This window comes from Impatiens glandulifera, chromosome 6 (genome assembly GCF_907164915.1).
Source record: "Impatiens glandulifera chromosome 6, dImpGla2.1, whole genome shotgun sequence".
NCBI lineage: Eukaryota > Viridiplantae > Streptophyta > Magnoliopsida > Ericales > Balsaminaceae > Impatiens > Impatiens glandulifera.
The window spans coordinates 17,069,945-17,090,041 of record NC_061867.1 but is presented as its reverse complement, the minus strand read 5'-3'; the positions used below and the strand labels follow the sequence as shown (position 1 = coordinate 17,090,041).

General features: G+C 29.5%; 3 protein-coding genes across 3 annotated transcripts; 2 read left to right on the top strand and 1 right to left on the bottom strand.

Moving 5' to 3' along the window:
• The first annotated feature begins 631 nt into the window (after nucleotides 1–631).
• On the top strand, nucleotides 632–1,743 carry LOC124942340 (phosphatidyl-N-methylethanolamine N-methyltransferase). Its single transcript, XM_047482820.1, has 2 exons — nucleotides 632–988; nucleotides 1,365–1,743. Exons 1-2 carry the CDS (start codon nucleotides 744–746, stop codon nucleotides 1,612–1,614), a joined length of 495 nt encoding a protein of 164 aa, XP_047338776.1. The 5' UTR covers nucleotides 632–743; the 3' UTR covers nucleotides 1,615–1,743.
• Nucleotides 1,744–2,736: 993 nt separating this feature from the next.
• LOC124942649 (photosynthetic NDH subunit of subcomplex B 1, chloroplastic) lies at nucleotides 2,737–4,826 on the top strand. Its single transcript, XM_047483195.1, has 5 exons — nucleotides 2,737–3,384; nucleotides 3,468–3,658; nucleotides 3,719–3,976; nucleotides 4,060–4,168; nucleotides 4,248–4,826. Exons 1-5 carry the CDS (start codon nucleotides 2,788–2,790, stop codon nucleotides 4,344–4,346), a joined length of 1,254 nt encoding a protein of 417 aa, XP_047339151.1. The 5' UTR covers nucleotides 2,737–2,787; the 3' UTR covers nucleotides 4,347–4,826.
• A 3,137-nt stretch (nucleotides 4,827–7,963) lies between these two features.
• LOC124943274 (cinnamoyl-CoA reductase 1-like) lies at nucleotides 7,964–9,560 on the bottom strand. Its single transcript, XM_047483812.1, has 5 exons — nucleotides 9,440–9,560; nucleotides 8,937–9,091; nucleotides 8,668–8,853; nucleotides 8,236–8,588; nucleotides 7,964–8,150 (listed from the first exon to the last, which is right to left on the bottom strand). Exons 1-5 carry the CDS (start codon nucleotides 9,558–9,560, stop codon nucleotides 7,964–7,966), a joined length of 1,002 nt encoding a protein of 333 aa, XP_047339768.1.
• Between the last annotated feature and the right edge of the window lie 10,537 nt (nucleotides 9,561–20,097).

The window sequence follows — 20,097 nt, the reverse complement described above, 5'->3', positions numbered from 1 at the left end:
AGATTACTACACCAATGAGATTACTAACTATTAGTTTGTAACAAGATTATTATTAGTACGAGTCAATTATTATTCATACCAATATAAGAAAACTAAAAAACACCCTCATTGCAAGACAAAATGTGCATTTCCAAAAACAATTTTTGAATTTTCCAAATAGTAACTCATTAGATTGATACCACCAACCAGGGCCGCCCCTGGGTAAGCCCGACAAGCCCTCGGGTTAGGATAACTCACTTCTTAGGGTAACTCAAAAGATATTTTGTTAATTTTTCTTTTTGTAATTTTAAACATAAAGTGTTGTATCTTAGTAGTTTAAGATAAAACATAAAATTTTATTTTGCTATTAGTTCGAATCTCGGACAATAATAAAAAAGATCGATTTTTTTTTCTTTTTTCTATTGGAGCCCAGCCTCCAACAAAGGCAACAACTTCAAATTCTCTATTGAATAGCCATTTATCCTTAACATCCTGAATTTCTTCAAAAGATCTCTAGTCTCTACCCAAGATTATGTTGAAATGCACTTTTGGGCTTAATTTAGTTTCAAGATTCGGAATTCGGACAATCTTTTTGTTTTTTTCCAAAAATTGAATGTGACCCAGATTTGCATTTGGGCTTCCTACGTTATCATCGATCCAAGAGGGGTCAAGAAAGAAAAACAATCTTGAATCTCAGACATTGTCGTGCACTTAACTCTTGTCGTCGCCGGTTGCCGTTGCCGTTGCCGTCGCCGTCGATAGAGATGGGAATATTAGTATGTATAGGAATACTACTGCCGTTCCCGTTTTACTACTGGCTTTGGACGAATCCTCAATCATGGGTAGATTTATGCGGCAAAGGAAGAAACCCATCTAAAGTGATGGCTCATGTCTCTCATCTCATTAAGCTTATTCAATTCATCTCCATCTTCTCCGTTTCCACTCTTTCATGGCCTCCCCCTTTCTACTTCTGGCCCCTCTTCATCTTCGGCCAGTTTCTCAATTTCAGGTAATTACACACACAAATAGATCTAATCGTTTATTTTCTTTTGGGTAGATCCGAATGTTTCATATGTTTAAGCTTTCAAGTATCCACCAATTAGATCGATCATTCAATGATTGATGTAAATCTTATCTAGAGGCTGGATTCAGACAGTTTTATGATGAAATTTCTCCATACCCATTTTGTTTAAGCATGTCATTTGGTGAAACATATATGAAAATCTGGAGATTGAAGTGAGATGTGTAATTGACAGGGTTTAGTTGAGCTGTTTTCAGCACATGAATCTTTCTTGATCAATATGTGAAAATACATCAATGTGTTTGAAAACCCCTCAAGGAAGATTACATTTTTTAAGTTCTAAATTGCAAATATGAATTTGTAGGGTATATCAATTGCTAGGGGAATCAGGTACATATTATGGAGTTCGATTTGGAGAAAACATTCCATGGGTTACAGAGTTTCCCTTTGGAGTGATTAGAGATCCTCAATATGTTGGAAGTGTATTGAGTCTTGTGGCTTGTCTAGCTTGGATCCCATTCCAATACATCCTCTTATGGGTTCTTGGCTATCTTTTCATGAGCTATGTTGAATCCAAAGAGGATCCCTCAACTCGAGCCAAGGTTCTCAATTAGTTTTGGCAAGAGATTCATGACATGTATGGTAATGATGACTCTCTTGAAGACTAATTTTTGAACAAATCTTTCTTTTTGTATTTGGTAAGAGTTGTTATACTAGATTTTCTCCCAGTTTGGCTTTTGATATTTTTTTTTTAACTAATGTGGGTTTTGGTAATTTTGGTGGTTAACTGATATCTTGATTCAATGGTTTAACTAAAATTGGTCAGTGATAATGAACAGGGTAGTCAAGTGTGAAAGAATTTAACTAAAATATAAAAAATCTCAGGTTCATTTCTATTAAAAACGCCCTTTTATGTTAGTTGGTGCCTTGCTAGCCTGGGATTTTAGTTCTGACCCTTGTGAGTAATTTTAATTTCTAGTTTAAATATGTGTTAATTTTTGAGAAAGTAAACTTTCTAATATGGATGTTCAAATGGATTTGACAACTAATACAATTATTAAGTACAATGATTTTAAATTTGGATTATAAAGATAGTTGAGTTTTAAGAAATAGATACTTTACCCCCCCTATGTTTAAACAATACTTAAAAAAAAGTAATTGTGTTTTATCTTCTACCAAATTTCCGGTGAACGTTCACATTTCTTCTCTAACCCAAACTTTTAGAAACTTTAACTACAACCTCTTCTTTCAAATCAAGAAAAGCGATTTCAACCTTATTTCTCAATCCGAAATCTGACTACTAATTGCGACAACGACACTGTTGAGGTATTTAGTCTTTTTTTTTTTCTGAAAAGTTTAAAGTTAGAAGTTGGAGCGGTCAAACACGAGATAAAATATCTATTTCCTAAACAAATGATATTTACTCGATGTATTTCATTTCTCTTTGTTAGAATTATAAATTAATCAAGTGCATCGGTTTAAAAATTGAAAATTAAAATTATTTGTATACATCATACTAACTCTATTATTATTATTCAGAATACCCATATCAAATCCCTTAATTTCATTATGAGTAATCGAGACATTAATTTAAGGAAATAGAAATCTTAGGTCTAAAATGAAGAAGAACAAATATTAGTTCCATTTAGCGCCAAAAACAAAACTAGGACCCACTTATCCAACCTATTCATCGTTACCATACAAATAACTTCCACCAACGTCTACTTCTTCTTCTTCATCATCTTCCATGTCTGACACATACGAAGAAGAACTCAAATCCAAAGAAAATGGCAGCTGCTTCTCTTCCACCCAAATCAATTTTCCCTCTTTCGAGAAACCCATCATCAATCCCTCCAACCCATTTCTCCAAACGTTCATTCTCTAATCTCCCCTTACAAGACCAATCTCTCTCCACCACCAAAAGATCTCCATCCCAATTCCGCCTCAATTCCACCAAGAAAAACCCATGGCTCGACCCTTTCGACGACGGGGAAGACACAAATATGGAATACGGCGAATATTACTCCGACGGAAAGCAAGAAGAAAACCCTAGACCACCCGATGACCCAAATAGCACACGTGGGTTCCTTAAATTCCCCAAGGGTTACAGCGTCGAGGTCGCCTCTGTGGGTCTTAAGGTAAGGGGAGATGTCCGGCGATGCTGCTGCGTTATTTCCGGTGGTGTTTACGAGAATCTGCTGTTTTTTCCGGTGATTCAGCTTATCAAGGATAGATATCCTGGAGTTCAGGTAGATATTATTGCTTCGGATAGAGGTAAGCAAACGTATGAACTTAATAAGAATGTCAGATGGGCTGATGTTTATGACCCAGATCTGGATTTCCCTGCTCCTGAAGATTATACTGACATGATTGGAATTTTGAAGGTCTGTGATTCATTAATCTGCATCTCTGGTTTTCTTACATGGATAATCTAAACACTTCTTCTTCTTCAATGTCTTTCATCCAGGGTAGATACTATGATATGATCCTGTCTACAAAACTGGCCGGACTTGGCCATGCAGCGTTCTTATACATGTCAACTGCTCGTGATAGAGTTAGCTACATTTACCCTAATGTAAACTCTGCCGGAGCTGGATTACTTCTGTCTCAAACATTTACCTCAAATAGCATGAACCTGTCTGAAGCAGGATATAACATGTAAACAATTAGTTAAAGACTTTCTTCATTTGTTTTTGTTTTTGATGGGAGTTAATGTAGGTATCAAGAAATGGCTGATTGGTTGGGGAGACCATTTAGAAGTGTTCCTAGACAGCCTGTTCTTCCTTTGCAAGTTTCCATTTCTAGGAAGGTGAAGGATGCGGTTGAAGCTAAGTATAGAGATGCGGGAGCAGAGAAGGGAAAGTTTGTTGTTCTTCATGGATTACAATCCGATTCGAAGGCATCTATGCAGTCTAGAGGAGATAAAGATAGCTTATTGTCTATTGAAGTATGGGCTGAAATTGCATATTCAATTAGGTAAGGGCAAAAGAAGATGATTATTGTAAAATTTGCTGTTTTTTTTCTTTTTCTGATGACTAATAATGTTTCAATGTTTTCAGTAGGGAATTTACTCCGGTTTTTGTGATCCCACACGAGAAAGAAAGGGAAAACGTGGAAGATGTTGTAGGAGACGACGCTAGCATTGTCTTTGTTACTACTCCCGGCCAGGTTGTTTATCATTTTTTGTTTTACAAACTTTTTAAAATACATTTTTTTACTTTTGGTTTGTTGGTTGGTTTGATTACAGCTTGCTGCTTTAGTTAACGACTCGATTGGGGTGATTGCTACTAATACAGCCGCTATTCAATTTGCATTTGCGCGTGGCAAGCCCTGGTCGGTTTCTTGAATTGTTTTTTGGGCAAATGACTTTTTTTTTTAAATGACATCATGATGGTTTGTTTTTGTTCAGTATTGGGTTGTTTGGTTCAAAAGAGAAAGGGGAGTTATTTGTGCCAAATGCAGAGGAACGAAAATGTACAGTTATTGCTTCGAAGACAGGCAAGTTGGCAGATATCGATGTTAAAACTGTGAAAAGAGCAGCCCAAATGTTCAAAAGGTCTCTGGCTTTGGCATGAAGGATTGGACGATTAAATGGATGGGAAATCGACTTCATTTTGTCGAGTATGTTTCAGTTGTACAGTTGAGTGTAAGTAAGAGCAACTCCACAATCAATCAATTGTCTTTCTAATTTAGAAGAAATGTGTCAGATTAAGAGGTAATATTGTTTACAAACCATATATGTTATATATGTTAGTTGAATTGGAAAATCAAGATTCATGTTTGTTTTTATTAGTAATTGCTTTTAATAAAGTCACAACTAAAGTAGCTAGTTAAATTGTCATTTTTTTTTATTTTAAGATACAAATGTCTCGAATAATATTCGATACTCAATAAGAACAATTTAAATTAAAACATGAGTCCAAATTGTATGAATTGGGTTGGCCAGCTAAAACGAGTCAAAATATATGAATTAGGTTGGCTTGGTCCAATATATGGGCAAATAAACCATCTAAAAATTTTTGGGTTGACATGGTCTAACAAATACCACTATTAAAATCATATTTGGTAAAACAAAATTAAAAAAAATCTATAGCATAACCTAAAAACATATTAAAAATTACTTTATTTCATTTAATATTTACTTTGAAAGTTTTATCAAATTTAAACATATTTTTCGTACCAAATAAAAACAAAATTACTTCCAATTTTTACTATGATTTTTTGTAAATAATAATAATTATTTCAAAATATTAGTTTTCAAAAATCACATAATGTCACGTGATATTATACAAAAACAAAAAAGAATCATTGTCAAGAGAAAACAAATAAAGGTGTTAAAAATGAACAAAAATACAAACAATGAAGACCTGATCACTATCAAATATTAATTATAGTTTAATTCAGGTTGAATTTTTATTAATTTTATGTTTAAATAACTTTCTTAATCTATATAATAATAGATAACCACGTCAAAATCACCATTAATCAAAAGAAGCGTGATCGACACGGACGACACAATAAGCACATGAGGCACGACACGATCGGCACGGGCGACACAGTATTGTCTTGTGTCGTTCAATAAGTTTCTCTAGTCTAGGGTTTCTTGTGCATTTGTAAGCACCACTGAAATTTTTCTCTCGATTGTGATTTATCTATGATCATCTCTTAGAGTTTCTACAATTACTTTGTTTATGCCATTATGGGGAAGGGGAAGAACAAAAGTAATAAATCTAAAAAAATTAAGGATTTTGTGCTGAAAGGAATTAAGGAAGCATCAGTCAAAGAAATTGAAACAATTAATGAAGAAGTTATCAAAGAACAACAGGATACTAACACAAGTAAGCAATCTGCTCCAACTGCTACTGGGAAAATCCTGTTGAAAATAATGGAGGAAAATAGGGGGATAATAAAGAAGTTTAGAAGATATGTTATAATGAAAGAGCTAATTTGTTTGGGCTCAAGAATCAGATTACAAAGCTCCTTATGCATGCCAAAAGGGGAGAAATTGTCATCAATAAGGAGAAAGCACAACAGATTACAATTCAACTCAACATCCACTATCTTCAAGACTAGAATCTACTTAAAAAAAAGAATATGAAGAATTTGTTCAATGATTAGTTGCTACAATGAAGGAGCTGATGAAGACTCCCAAATCTAAGTCATATACTATTATGAGCAACTCGACATGGAAAACTAATGAAGTCTGGAAGAACAACAATGCAAAAAAATCAGAAGGTCATGCATATAAAAGTAAAATCTACTTGAGCAATACACAGACAAAAGTGGAGGTACTAAATTCTTCATTTGAATTTAAATTAGCTACTAAAGTAGAGGAAAATTGTATAAAGAATGAGAAAATGTAGTTGTGGGAAACTACATAGAGAAAAACAGAGTATTCTTCCCAATTACTAAAGATGCACTGTTGAAACAATGAGAAAGAAAAGGGATGGAGAAGATTTCGGCAAATGTCCATGATTTATATTTATTTAAATTCAAGAAGGGATCTAATCTGGAGGAAATTCTAGAATATGGGCATACATATATAGGATCCAACTGTATGAACTCGGAAAAATGGTCTGAAGACTTGAACCTATTAAATAAACCAAAAGAAACTGCACATATATGGTTCAAGCTCTGGAATATACCTGCACATATGTACAATTCTAAAGCCCTTAGTCATTTTGCATGTTTATTGGGTAGACCATTATACATGGACTCAATTATTAAAGGATGAAATCACCTATCATTTACTAAAATTAGCATTGAGGTGCATCCTAGAAGCACATTACCGAAAAGTATGACAGTAGTAGACAGAAAAGGAAAACCTACTATCATGTAAATCACTTATGAGTGGAGGCGAGACATATGCTCTTTCTACAATACCTTCTAACATGCAAGCCCAAAATGTGATTTGGCTAAGAAAAAAGATCAGAAAATTCATAAAGGTCAGAAAGTAAAGATGTAAGAAATTGAAACAGAGCTGCATATTTTCAAAGAGTAAAATGTGGTTAAAGAATATGAAACAGAAGATAAAGAAAATTCTGGACAAGAACAAATCAGTACAAAGAAAGAGGTGGAACCTCAACCTAATCATGTTGAAGAGATAGTTGAAGATTCTCAATCAAATCAAGTTGAAGTGGTTGTTGATGAAAATAGAGAGGAAGATACTCAGGCTAATCAAGAGGAAGAGGATAATTCCAAGATTGATATAGAAGAATCTAAAGTTGTCGAGGATTCCAAAGTTGAAGCTGAAGGAAATAAAAACAATGATCTCGAAATTCAAGTTGAGAACAGAAAGGTGAAATAATTCTTTCTATCAAATTAAAACAGGTTTATATAAAGAAAGAAATTAAAATGAGAATATGAAATATTCATCAACCTCTTCAGTTCTCCCCCCTTTCATTGTAAAAGGAAGAGAAATTGTAAGAAGAAGACAACCTGTTGAAACATCAGGTTGATATGGAAATAAAAATCCTAATTGGGATAATTAGATTTGATACAGTTTATAATCTTTGTTTGTAATCTCTGTTTCTTGTATATTTGATTGCTAATAATCAGGTTTTTTAGGGTTGTTTGATTGTCATATTTTAATCATAGCTAATATTTATCTAACTTTGATTCTTGACCCTCCAACTTTTGGATTTTAATGAAATAGTTTTAACCGTTTCCAAAAAGAAAAATAGATAACCACAAAATTTTAAGTTCGATGAGAATTAATGTTTTCATTATTTCTAGTTACATTGAAACTTGAATAGGTCGGTGTTTATATATATATAATATTATAATGATTATTGCTAGATAACAAGATATAATTAAAATAAAGATGTTTAATTGTTATACATCATTTTGAATTTATTGTCATCCTTAAGCAAGGGCAAGGATGATTAAGGATGGTAGAATTAAAATAGTTAAGCCTAAAATATTAGGCTATAACATAATTTATTGCTTAATTTAATTTTCCTTTCAAAGCAAGGATTTGATCGGGATTAGGCGATCCCCATTGGCAATGGGTAGGTGACCCTTCTCTTGCAAGTACTTGACGGTCTCATATAGGCCTTGTTCCACGGGTATGAACACTAACCCCAAGTCTAGTAGCTTTTGGTTCGACAATTTGAATGGCTTAACTCTCGACTTTCCATAATCCATACACCTGACGTACTCGAAAAGAAAGAAAATTTAAATTGTGGTACAAAAGGAAAGGGCTTGAAATGAAATAGGTATAGAAACATGCATACTTGGTTGGAATAGGATATTCGGGGAAGTGTTTAGCGAGGATATCAGCAACATCACCTCGATGAAGAACGCTCTCTCCACAAAGGTAACGGCCCGTGGATGTGGGTGTCTCGTAAACAAGGATATGGGCCTTGGCAACATCTATCACATGCACATAGGACTGAACTTCGTTGTCATATGTCTTGTTACAGCCGTTTAAGTACCTGAGGATATGACCCGTGCTCGGGTTGAGATTGGATTGAAGCAATGGCCCGAGCACGACCACGGGGTTTATAACCACTAGGTTCACTCTCCTCTCTTGGGCCTCCTCCCACGCGACTTTCTCCGCAACCATTTTTCCATAACAATACCAATTCTATATGTATAATTAAATAATTATTGTTAAACTATGTGCTATTAAATGAACTTAAATAATAGTACTATTAGTTACTAACATTAGTCTTCTTGCAATATTGAAGGTCACTCCAACAACTATCGTCGACAATAGTATTTGGAGACCGATTTGGATCCATTGTCACGGCACCAATTGATGAGGTGAACACAACTCGACCTACTTTTGTTTCAGCCGCCGCTTTTATTACATTCCTAGCTCCTTCATCTGCTACTAGCTCCATTTCTTCCTACAAATGTGTTGATTTAAATATGAATTAATTTATCATCGTTCTTATTAGGTAGATTGTAATCTCAATCATATTATTCTTACACGAGAATTATTCATCGGAAATGCAGTGTGGAATACACCATTGCATCCATTCATGGCTCTTAGTAAGCTCTGGTAATCAAGAAGATCCGCTTTGAACATGTGCAGCCTCTCCTTCGCTCCATATAGTTCTCTCAAATAACAATTCTTTGGATCATCTATATATGCAAACAAAACTACTTAACTTATTGAACAATTTAAGTGTAAGGATGAAAAATAAGAAAAAAATTCAATAAAAACAATTATAAACATCTTACTAATGTCATATCTCAGTTTCATTCTAAAAAAACATGAATATTATATTATATAACCGACAAACCTATGATTTGAAATTTAGTAAATCGACACCAATGGTTTGGAGGTGCATTTCGATGACTAAACCAACCAAATGAATAAAAATAAATAAATATTTTATTGAACAATTTGAGAGTAAGGATGAAAAATTAGAAAAATACATAAAATCAATTATAAACATTTAAAATTGTGATTAATGTAAGAAAAGTTACCCAGATTTCTAACCGTTCCTCTCACTGTATAACCTTTCTCCAACAACAATTTCACTATCCAAGAAGCAATGAATCCTCCGGCACCGGTGACGCAAACTGTTTGGCCGGAAAATGGAAGCATTTTGATTATGAAAATGAGAGAAAAAGTGGGGATATGGTTGGTAATGTACTAATTAATAATGTTGATCATGAGAAAATCTGAGTCTAAGAGTTGCATATTTATATGAAAAAAAAAACTATATTCTAATCAAGCAAGGCCGTTATTGACTTTAACAATTATAAATAAATTATATATAAAATTTAAAATTATTTATTTAATAATATTTAAGTAAATATTCTAAATAAAAACATGTTGAAAATAAGAATATATGTTTTTTTACGATATATATTAATATTCTCAATCACATTTTTATGATGCAAATAACGTGTTCAATTATGCAAAATTAATGGATTAATTCATGGTGTTTTTTTAGGACAGTTAAATCATGTTTAATTAATTAATTCATATTTTAGTTTTATTTTTTTGGTTGAATCGATTAATAAATTGATTTTTTAAATTGTAGTAATATGTTGTATATTGTCTTAACTTAGATTAAGTATCATAAATAGTTTTATTTTTAATATATCAACTTTTAAGATAATTTAGTTGTCAAATAGTATTATAATAAAATACTAGCATGTATCTCGTGCATTTGCACGAGTAATAATATAAAAAACCGTGAAAAAAATAGTAAGGTAAAAATTTTATAGGCGGGTCAACCCACAATCCGACCCAAATATCCATTTACTCTCACATATATCTAAATTAACCACAACTCTCGACCCAGCAATCCGAACACTTTAAATATTAAGCATCATTATGTGAGAGTCCAACACATAAAATCATTAAACCAACACTTTAAAAATTAAGCATCATTAAATCATTATGAACTTATATATATATATATATATATATAATGCTGCTTAATTTTTAAAGTGTCCGGATTGTCGGGTCGAGAATTGTGGTTAATTTGGATATATATGTGAGAGTAAATGAATATTTCGGTCGGATTGTGGGTTGACCCGCCCATAAACTTAAAATGGTAAATAAAATTAAAAAATTTATACGTACATATGTTTTGTAACACTTTATATTTTAAATTCAACATCAAATTAGATGAATGTGGGAAATTTTTAACAATATAAGTTCGATTTTTTAACTAACTAATATATATATATATATATATATAAAATTATATTTAATTTTTAAAGTGTAATTGAGATGTGGTTTGCCGATGGATAATAGGCCGATATCAATTGAAAGTGGTTAAAAAAATATGAATCAAATATTTAATTGACCAAAGTGTGAGCTGGTTACTATGTTAAATATTAAAAAATATGAATCAAATATTTGATTGACCAAAATGAAAGTGTAAGGTCACGAAATAAGAGGTTCATTCAGAAAAAATATGTGATGAAATATGTGAGAAGATAAGTTATTTTACCGAAGTAAATAAAATGTGGAATAAGGGCGTTCTATTTTTTATTTAAATATATTATTCGTGATTTATTAAGAATTTAAAACATTGAATACATATTATTATTATTATTTTTTCATTAAATTTATTTTATTTATATTTTTATCTGTGTCTTCTAGTAATAAGTAATATTAGAACTAGTAGATAATTTATATAATTATTCAAAATCTAACTTACAAAATATATATACATACATAAAATTATAAAATTATTTCAACAATAATAAGTGATCTAACTGTTAAAGTGTTAACATTTCATACTGGTGACTAGGGTTCGAATCCCTACAAACGAAATAATTATTTTATGTGAGTGTGCGAAGTTAAAACGGAAGTGAGAATGTTGGCTTGAGTAATGAAAACATTGGTGAAAAAAAATCTAAGGGTTCATTTATGGAAGAAATGTTGGCTTGAGTAATGCATGGAGGGAATGTCGGCTTAGAGTGCAAACATTAGACATAAAGCCTAAGTGTTCGTCCACGGAGGGTGAATTAGGGCTTAGGATCATGCCCAATAATGTTTAAGAATACACCCTCAAATTTGATTATTAAATAATCAAAATCATTATAGATATAAAAACTTAAATGAATTGGTTAGTTGATTTTTTTAAATATTTTTATTTTTTCAAATAATTATATAATAATAAGTAATATTAGACCCCAATAGATAATTTATATAATTATTCAAAATCTAACTTACAATATATATATATATACACAAAATTATAAAATTATTTCAATAATCAAAAGTGATCTATCGGTTAAAGTGTTAACATTTCATACTAAAGACCAATGTTAAAATTCCTCTAAAAGAAGTAATTATTATATATGAGTGCGCGAATATTGGTAGATGAAGCGGAAGCGAGAATGTTGGCTTGAGTAATAAAACATTGGTGTGAAAACCTAAAAGTCCGTCCATGGAGGAAATGTTGGCTTGAATAAAACAAACTTTGGTGATACCTAAGGGTTTATGCCTAAAGATGTAATCGAATGTTTAAGAATGCACCCTCGAATTTGGTTATTAAATAATCAAAATCATTATAGATATAAAAACTTAAATGAATTGGTTAGATGATTTTTTAATATTCTTATTTTTTCAAATAAATAAATAATAATAAGTAATATTAGACCAATTAGAACTTTATATTTGATTAGTAATTTGATCCAAAATTCAATGTTTGTAGAATTATTTTAATGAAACTACTTTGATTTCCACATAATGAATATTTTCAATTTATATGATTTTGGGTAGGTTTAAAAAATAACAAAACAATTTTAAATAAAACGAGTGGATAAATGTAAGTTTTGTCATATTTTTTAATAATTAGATAAAAAAATTGAATTAAATTATAAAGTCACATTTTTAACGTAATTTTTTTCTTCAATTTTTATACCATTACTCGTGCAAATATACGGGCTACATACTAGTTTAAAAATGTTAGAAGGATACGAAAAGATTTCTAATATAAATTAAATTATATATATTAATCACAAACTCCAACAAAATACTAACAAATATATATATATATATATATATATATATATATATATATATATATATATATATATATATATATAATGATGTTTAATTTCAAAGTATCCAGATTGTCGGGTCGAGAGCTGTGATTAATTTGGATATATATGTAGAAGTAAATGGATACTTGGGTCGGATTATGGGTTGACCCGCCCATAAATTTAAAATAGTTAAAAATAAAATTAAAAATATTATATGTATGTTTCGAACTTGCAACATAACAGAACAAACACAACAATTTAACAAACTAAGCTAATAAGATTTTTTTTTATTTTAAATTCAATACCAAATTTGATGAACGCGGGACATTTTAACAATATTAGTTTAACTTTTTAAATAACTAATATATATATAATGATGCTTAATTTCAAAGTGTTCGGATTGCCGGGTCGAGAACTGTGGTTAATTTGGATATATATATGAGAGTAATGGATACTTGGGGTCGAATTGTGGCTTGACCTGCCCATAAATTTAAAACGGTTAAAAATAAAATAAAAAATGATATATGTATGTTTAGAACATGCAAAATAACATAACAAGTACAACTATTTAACCAACTAGGTTTATAGAATTTATCATTTTAAATTCAACACTAAAGTTGATGAATGCGAGACATTTTAACAATATAAGTTTAACTTTTTAAATAACTAATATATATATATATATACATATATACATATAATGATGCTTAATTTCAAAGTGTTCGGATTGTCGGTTCGAGAGTTGTGGTTAATTTGGATATATATGTGAGAGTAAATGGATACTTAGGTCGGATTGTGGGTTGACCCGCCCATAAATTTAAAACGGTTAAAAATAAAATAAAAATGTTATATGTATGTTTCAAATTTGCAAAATAACCAAACAAAACAAGTATAACCATTTAACCAATTAGGCTTATAAGACCAAATTTGATGAATGCGGGACATTTTAAAATATAAGTTCAACATTTTAACTAATATATATATATATATATATATATATAATGATGCTTAATTTTAAAGTGTTCGAAATTGTCGGGTCGAGAATTATGGTTAATTTGAATATTTATTCGAGTAAATAGATTCTTGGGCCGGATTGTGAGTTGACCCACCCATAAATTTAAAACGGTTAAAAATAAAATTAAAAATGTTATATGTATATTTCGAACTGGCAACCTAACAAAAAAAACTATTACTCTTTAACCAAGTGTGATTGGGATGTGGTTTGTTGAGGGATAATAAACTAATATCAATTGAAAGTGGTTAAAAAATATTAATCAAATATTTGATTGACCAAAGTGTGAGATCACGATGCTAAATATTAAAAATATGAATCAAATATTTGATTGACCAAAGTGAAAGTGTAAAGTCACGAGATGACAAGTTCATTTGGAAAAAATATGTGATGAGATATGTGAGAAAATGAAGTATTTTACTGAAATAAAAAAAATGTGGAATAAGAGTGTTTTATTTTTTATTTTAATATAATATTCGTGATTTATTAAGAGCTTTAAATATTGAATACATATTATTATTATTTTTTATTAAATTTATTTTATTTATATTTTTATTCGTATGGATCGCACGAGAATCTTTTATCTATAATAATGCTTAAATTCAAAGTGTTTAGATTGATGAGTCGAGAATTGTGGTTAATTTGGATATATATGTGAGAATAAAAATGGATACTTGGGTCGAGTCGTTGGTTGACCCACCTGCTCATTAACTTGAAAAATTAAATTAAAAATGTGATATACAAAAGTCTCGAATTTGCAACCTCACACTATAATAATATAAATTTAACATTTTAACCAACTAAGATAATAACACTTTATATTTTAAATTCAACTTCAAAATTGATTAACGTATGACATTTAAAAAAATATAAATTCAACATTTTAAACAACTAAACTAATAATATTTTTAATTCGTTTATATAATTTATTTATTTTTATATATAACATTATATATATATATATATAATGATGCTTAATTTCGAAGTGTCCAGATTGTCGAGTCGAGAACTGTGGATAATTTGGTTATATATATATATATATATGGCAATAAATGAATACTTGGGTGGGATTGTGTTGTTGACCCGCCTATAAATTTAAAATGGTTAAAAATAAAATTAAAATTGTTATATGTATGTTTCGAACTTGCAAGCTAACAAAACAAGTATAATCCTTTAACCAAGTGTGATTGAAATGTGATTTGCCGAGGGATAATAGTCTGGTATCAATTGAAAATGGTTAAAAAATATGAATCAAATATTTGATTGACCAAAGTGTGAGGTCACAATACTAAATGTTAAAAATATGAATTAAATATTTAATTGACCAAAGTGAAAGTGTAAGGTCACAAGATTAGAGGTTCATTTGGAAAAAATATGCGATGAGATATGTGAGAAGATAAGTTGTTTTACCGAAGTGAATAAAATACGGAATGAGAGTATTCTATTTTTATTTTAATATATTATTCGTGATTTATTAAGAATTTTAAACATTGAATACATATTATTATTATTTAAATTTATTTGTTTGGATATGATTTGTCGAGGGATAATAGACCGGTATCAATTAAAAGTGGCTAAAAATTATGAATCAAATATTTTATTGACCAATGTGTGAGTTCACAATGCTAAATGTTAAAAAATATGAATCAAATATTTGATTAACCAAAGTGAAAGTGTAAGATCGTGAAATGAGAGGTTTATTTGGAAAACATATGTGAGAAGATAAATTATTTTACCGAAGTAAATAAAATATTGAATGCGAGTGTTCTATTTTTTTTTTAATATATTATCTGTGATTTATTAAGAATTTTAAACATTGAATACATATTATTATTATTTTTTATTAAATTTATTTTATTTATATTTTTATTCGTATGCATTGCACGTGAATGTTATATATATAATAATACTTAAATTCAAAGTGTCTTAATTGCCGGGTCGAGAGTTGTGGTCAATTTAGATATATATGTGAGAGTAAAAATGAATACTTGAGTCAGATCGTTGGTTGACCCACCCTCTCATTAACTTGAAAAAATAAATTTAAAATGTGATATACAAAAGTTTCGAATTTGCAATCTCACACTATAATAATATAAATTTAACATTTTATATGTTAAATTCAACTTCAAAATGATGAACGTATGATATTTTTAAAAATATAACTTCAACATTTTAAACAACTATACATACTAATTTTATTTTAAATTCGTTTATATAATTTTGTTTATATATATAACATTATATATATATATATATATATATATAATTGTTAGTTATATCAATTATATATTAATACATTAAATTATAAAAAGAAATCAACAATCGTTAGTGGTGTAATGGTTTAAGTATTTAGTATGCATAATAAAGATCGAGAGCTCGAATCACATCCATTAGAAGTGAGTTAGTAAGTGTGTGAGAATCATAAAAATTGATAAAGAGGAGATGGTTGGGTAATAAGTAATATGTTGGTTAACCGAAGTAAGTTGATAAATGTCGGTAAAGAGGAGATTGTTGGATAATAAAGAATGTGTTGGTTGACGAAAGTGACCTCGTAAGTAGGTGAGAACAAAATTGTTGGTTGACTAAAGTGAGTTGATAAAAGTCGGTAAATAAAATATGGTTGGATGATAAGAATAATTTATGAGACGTTAAGTATATTATGATAATGATAATTTTGTTAAATCTAGCTAGTTTGCATAGTATGAGTTACCAACCTATTTTTTATCTAAAGTTTAAGATTGTTAATTATAATTATCATATTTTAATTGAATATATATATTTAATATATTAATCTTTATGTAAAAAATAAATCTATTAACAATAATAAATATTGGACCCTAATATAACTTATTATATAATATATATATATATATATATATATATATATATATATATATATATATATATATATATATATATATATATATAATGATGCTTAATTTTGAAAATGTCCGGATTTCCGAATCGAGAACTGTGGTTAATTTAGATATATATGTGAGAGTAAATGGATATTTGAGTCGGATTGTGGGTTCATCCGCCCATAAACTTCAAACGGTTAAAAATAAATTAAAAAATGCTAGAGGTATGGTTCAAACTCGCAACCTAACAAAACAAGTACAACACTTTAACCAACTATACTAATAATATTTTATATTTTAAATTCAACACCAACTTTGATGAACGCGGAACATTGTAACAATATAAGTTCAACTTTTTAACTAACTAATCTCTCTCTCTCTCTCTCTCTATATATATATATATATATATAATGATGCTTAATTTTGAAAGTGTCCGGATTGTCGGGTCGAGAACTGTGGTTAATTTAGATATATATGTGAGAGTAAATGGATACTTATGTCGGATTGTAGGTTCACCCGCCCATAAACTTAAAACGATTAAAAATAAAATTAAAAATGATATATGTATGGTTTGAACTCGCAACCAAACAAAACAAGTACAACTCTTTAACCAACTAGGCTAATAACATTTTATATTTTAAATTCAACAACAAATTTGATGAACGTGAAACGCTGTAAGAATATAAGTTCAACTTTTTAACTAACTAATCTATATATATATAATGATGCTTAATTTTGAAAGTGTCCGGATTGCTGGGTCGAGAGCTGTGGTTAATTTGGATATATATGTGAGAGTAATAGATATTTGGGTCAGATTGTGGGTTCACCCGCCCATAAACTTCAAACGGTTTAAAATAAAATTAAAAAAAATGCTGTAGGTATGGTTCGAACTCGCAACCTAATAAAACAAGTACAACTCTTTAACTAACTAGACTAATAACATTTTATATTTAAATTTCAACACCAAATTTGATAAACGCGGAATGTTGTAACAATATATTTTTATCCGTGTACATCACGCGGGGATCTTCCTAGTTTTATTAATATCTATATATATATAATGATGCTTAATTTTGAAAGTGTCCGGATTGCTGGGTCGAGAGCTGTGGTTAATTTGGATATATTTGTGAGAGTAAATGGATATTTGGGTCGGATTGTGGGTTCACCCGCCCATAAACTTCAAACGGTTAAAAAAAATTAAAAATGTTGTAGGTATGGTTCGAACTCGCAACCTAATAAAACAAGTACAATTCTTTAACTAACCAGGCTAATAACATTTTATATTTAAATTTCAACACCAAATTTGATAAACGCGGAATGTTGTAAAAATATATTTTTATCCGTGTACATCGTGCGGGGATCTTCCTAGTTTTATTAATAATTTGATACAAAATTTAATTTTTTTTCTCATTTTTTGAATGTTATCGATTTATTATGTGATTAGTTGTGTAACGCACATTTTGTACATTTAATTTATTTTTATTGATTTTAATATTAACATATTATATTTATAATAATTTCTTAAAACAATGCTAAAAATATTTTAAAAAGGAAAAAAGTTGTAACCTTCTAACCTACAATGAGGACACAATGATTAATGACCCTATGCTTTAATTTCTCCATTAATTTACGTCGGACATCCAACCTCCAAAATCCAAATAACATAAATGCAACTTCCTTTGTCGTTGCTTAATCAAATATGTATTCTTATTTTTTAAAAATAAAGAGAATGAGTAATGTCTCTCCTTTTTTTATTCTCTTTAAGGGTTAATTAATTATATATATTATATTATTAATTAATTAAAATATTAAAATATCTTATTTTATTTATAAATTATCAAAATATTAAAATATTATTATTATTTCTACCTTTTCTAAAAATATTACAATATTTTCATAAAATTATTTTTTAAATTATATTACTTAAATCATATATCAAAGCTGAAGTCACTAGTTACATAACCAAAAAAAATATTTTTTTTGTTTGGTTTCATAATTTTTGCAAACCACTAACCCTAATATTGGGACTCTCACTTTTTTGTATGTCTTTTTATCTCTCGACAAATTACTCATCAATCTTAGTTGACTTCTCCTTTACTCTAACTTCAACAAATCAACAACTATTCTCAATTGATCACAAACCTTTTATTCAACGTCAAACCAACCATTAACCCCCAATTGATCCTCATCTTGTGACTCACATTTTTAAAATATATATATATATATAATGATGCTTAATTTTTAAAGTGTCCAGATTGCCGGATCGAGAGCTGTGGTTAATTTGGATACTTGGGTCAGATTGTGGGTTGACCCGCCTTTAAATTTAAAACGGTTAAAAATAAAATTAAAAATGCTAGAGGTATGTTTCGAACTTGCAACCTAAAAAAACAAGTACAAATCTTTAACCAACTAGGCTACAAAGACTTTATATTTTAAATTCAACACCAAATTTAATAAACGCGGGACGTTTTAATATTAATATAAGTTCAACTTTTTAACTAACTAATCTATATATATATATAATGATGCTTAATTTTTAAAGTGTCCGGATTTTCGAGTCGAGAGCTGTGGTTAATTTGGATACTTTGGTCGGATTGTGGGTTGACTCGCCTTTAAATTTAAAACGGTTAAAAATAAAATTAAAAATGCTAGAGGTATGTTTCGACCTTGCAACCTAACAAAATAAATACAACTCTTTAACCAACTAGGCTACTAAGACTTTATATTTTAAATTCAACACCAAATTTGATGAACGCGGGACGTTTTAACATTAATATAAATTCAATTTTTTAACTAACTAATCTATATATATATAATGATGCTTAATTTTTAAAGTGTCCGGATTGTCTGGTCGAGAGCTGTGGTTAATTTGGATACTTGAGTTGGATTGTGGGTTGACTCGCCTTTAAATTTAAAACGGTTAAAAATAAAATTAAAAATCTAGAGGTATGTTTCGAACTTGTAACCTAACAAAACAAGTACAACTCTTTAACCAACTAGGCTACTAAGACTTTATATTTTAAATTCAACACCAAATTTGATGAACGCGGGACGTTTTAGCATTAATATAAATTCAATTTTTTAACTAACTAATATATATATATATATAATGATGTTGAGTAAATGGATACTTAGGTCATATTGTGGGTTGACTTACCTATAAACTTAAAACGGTTAAAAATAAAATTAAAAATATTATCCGTAATTTTTTTTCACGGTTTTTTATATTATTAATCGTGCAAATGCATGGGCTAAATGCTAGTATATATAATGATGCTTAATTTTAAAAGTGTCCGAATTGCTAGGTCGAGAGCTGTGGTTAATTTAGATATATATGTGAGAGTAAATGAATATTTTGGTCGGATTGTGAGTTCACCCGACCATAAACTTTAAACGGTTAAAAATAAAATTAAAAATGCTATAGGTATGGTTCAAACTCGCAACCTAACAAAACAAGTATAACTCTTTAACCAACTAGGCTAATAACATTTTATATTTTAAATTTAACACCAAATTTGATGAACGTGGAACGTTGTAACAATATAAGTTCAACTTTTTAACTAACTAATCTATATATATATAATGATGCTTAATTTTGAAAGTGTCCAGATTGTCGGGTCAAAAGTTGTGGTTAATTTGGATATATATGTGAGAGTGAATGAATACTTGGGTCGGATTGTGGGTTGACCCGTCCATAAACTTTAAACGTTTAAAAATAAAATTAAAAATGTTATAGGTATGGTTCGAACTCGCAAACTAAT

Excerpts from the sequence above, each read along its gene's own strand:
- LOC124942340 (XM_047482820.1), top strand. The coding sequence starts at position 744 with ATGGGAATATTAGTATGTATAGGAATACTACTGCCGTTCCCGTTTTAC. Across the intron at positions 989-1,364 it reads GGCCAGTTTCTCAATTTCAG|GGTATATCAATTGCTAGGGG; the intron begins GTAATTACACAC and ends ATGAATTTGTAG.
- LOC124942649 (XM_047483195.1), top strand. The coding sequence starts at position 2,788 with ATGGCAGCTGCTTCTCTTCCACCCAAATCAATTTTCCCTCTTTCGAGA. Across the intron at positions 3,385-3,467 it reads ACATGATTGGAATTTTGAAG|GGTAGATACTATGATATGAT; the intron begins GTCTGTGATTCA and ends TCTTTCATCCAG. Across the intron at positions 3,659-3,718 it reads TCTGAAGCAGGATATAACAT|GTATCAAGAAATGGCTGATT; the intron begins GTAAACAATTAG and ends GAGTTAATGTAG.
- LOC124943274 (XM_047483812.1), bottom strand. The coding sequence starts at position 9,560 with ATGCTTCCATTTTCCGGCCAAACAGTTTGCGTCACCGGTGCCGGAGGA. Across the intron at positions 9,092-9,439 it reads AGGAACGGTTAGAAATCTGG|ATGATCCAAAGAATTGTTAT; the intron begins GTAACTTTTCTT and ends TTGCATATATAG. Across the intron at positions 8,151-8,235 it reads GAATATCCTATTCCAACCAA|GTGTATGGATTATGGAAAGT; the intron begins GTATGCATGTTT and ends CGAGTACGTCAG.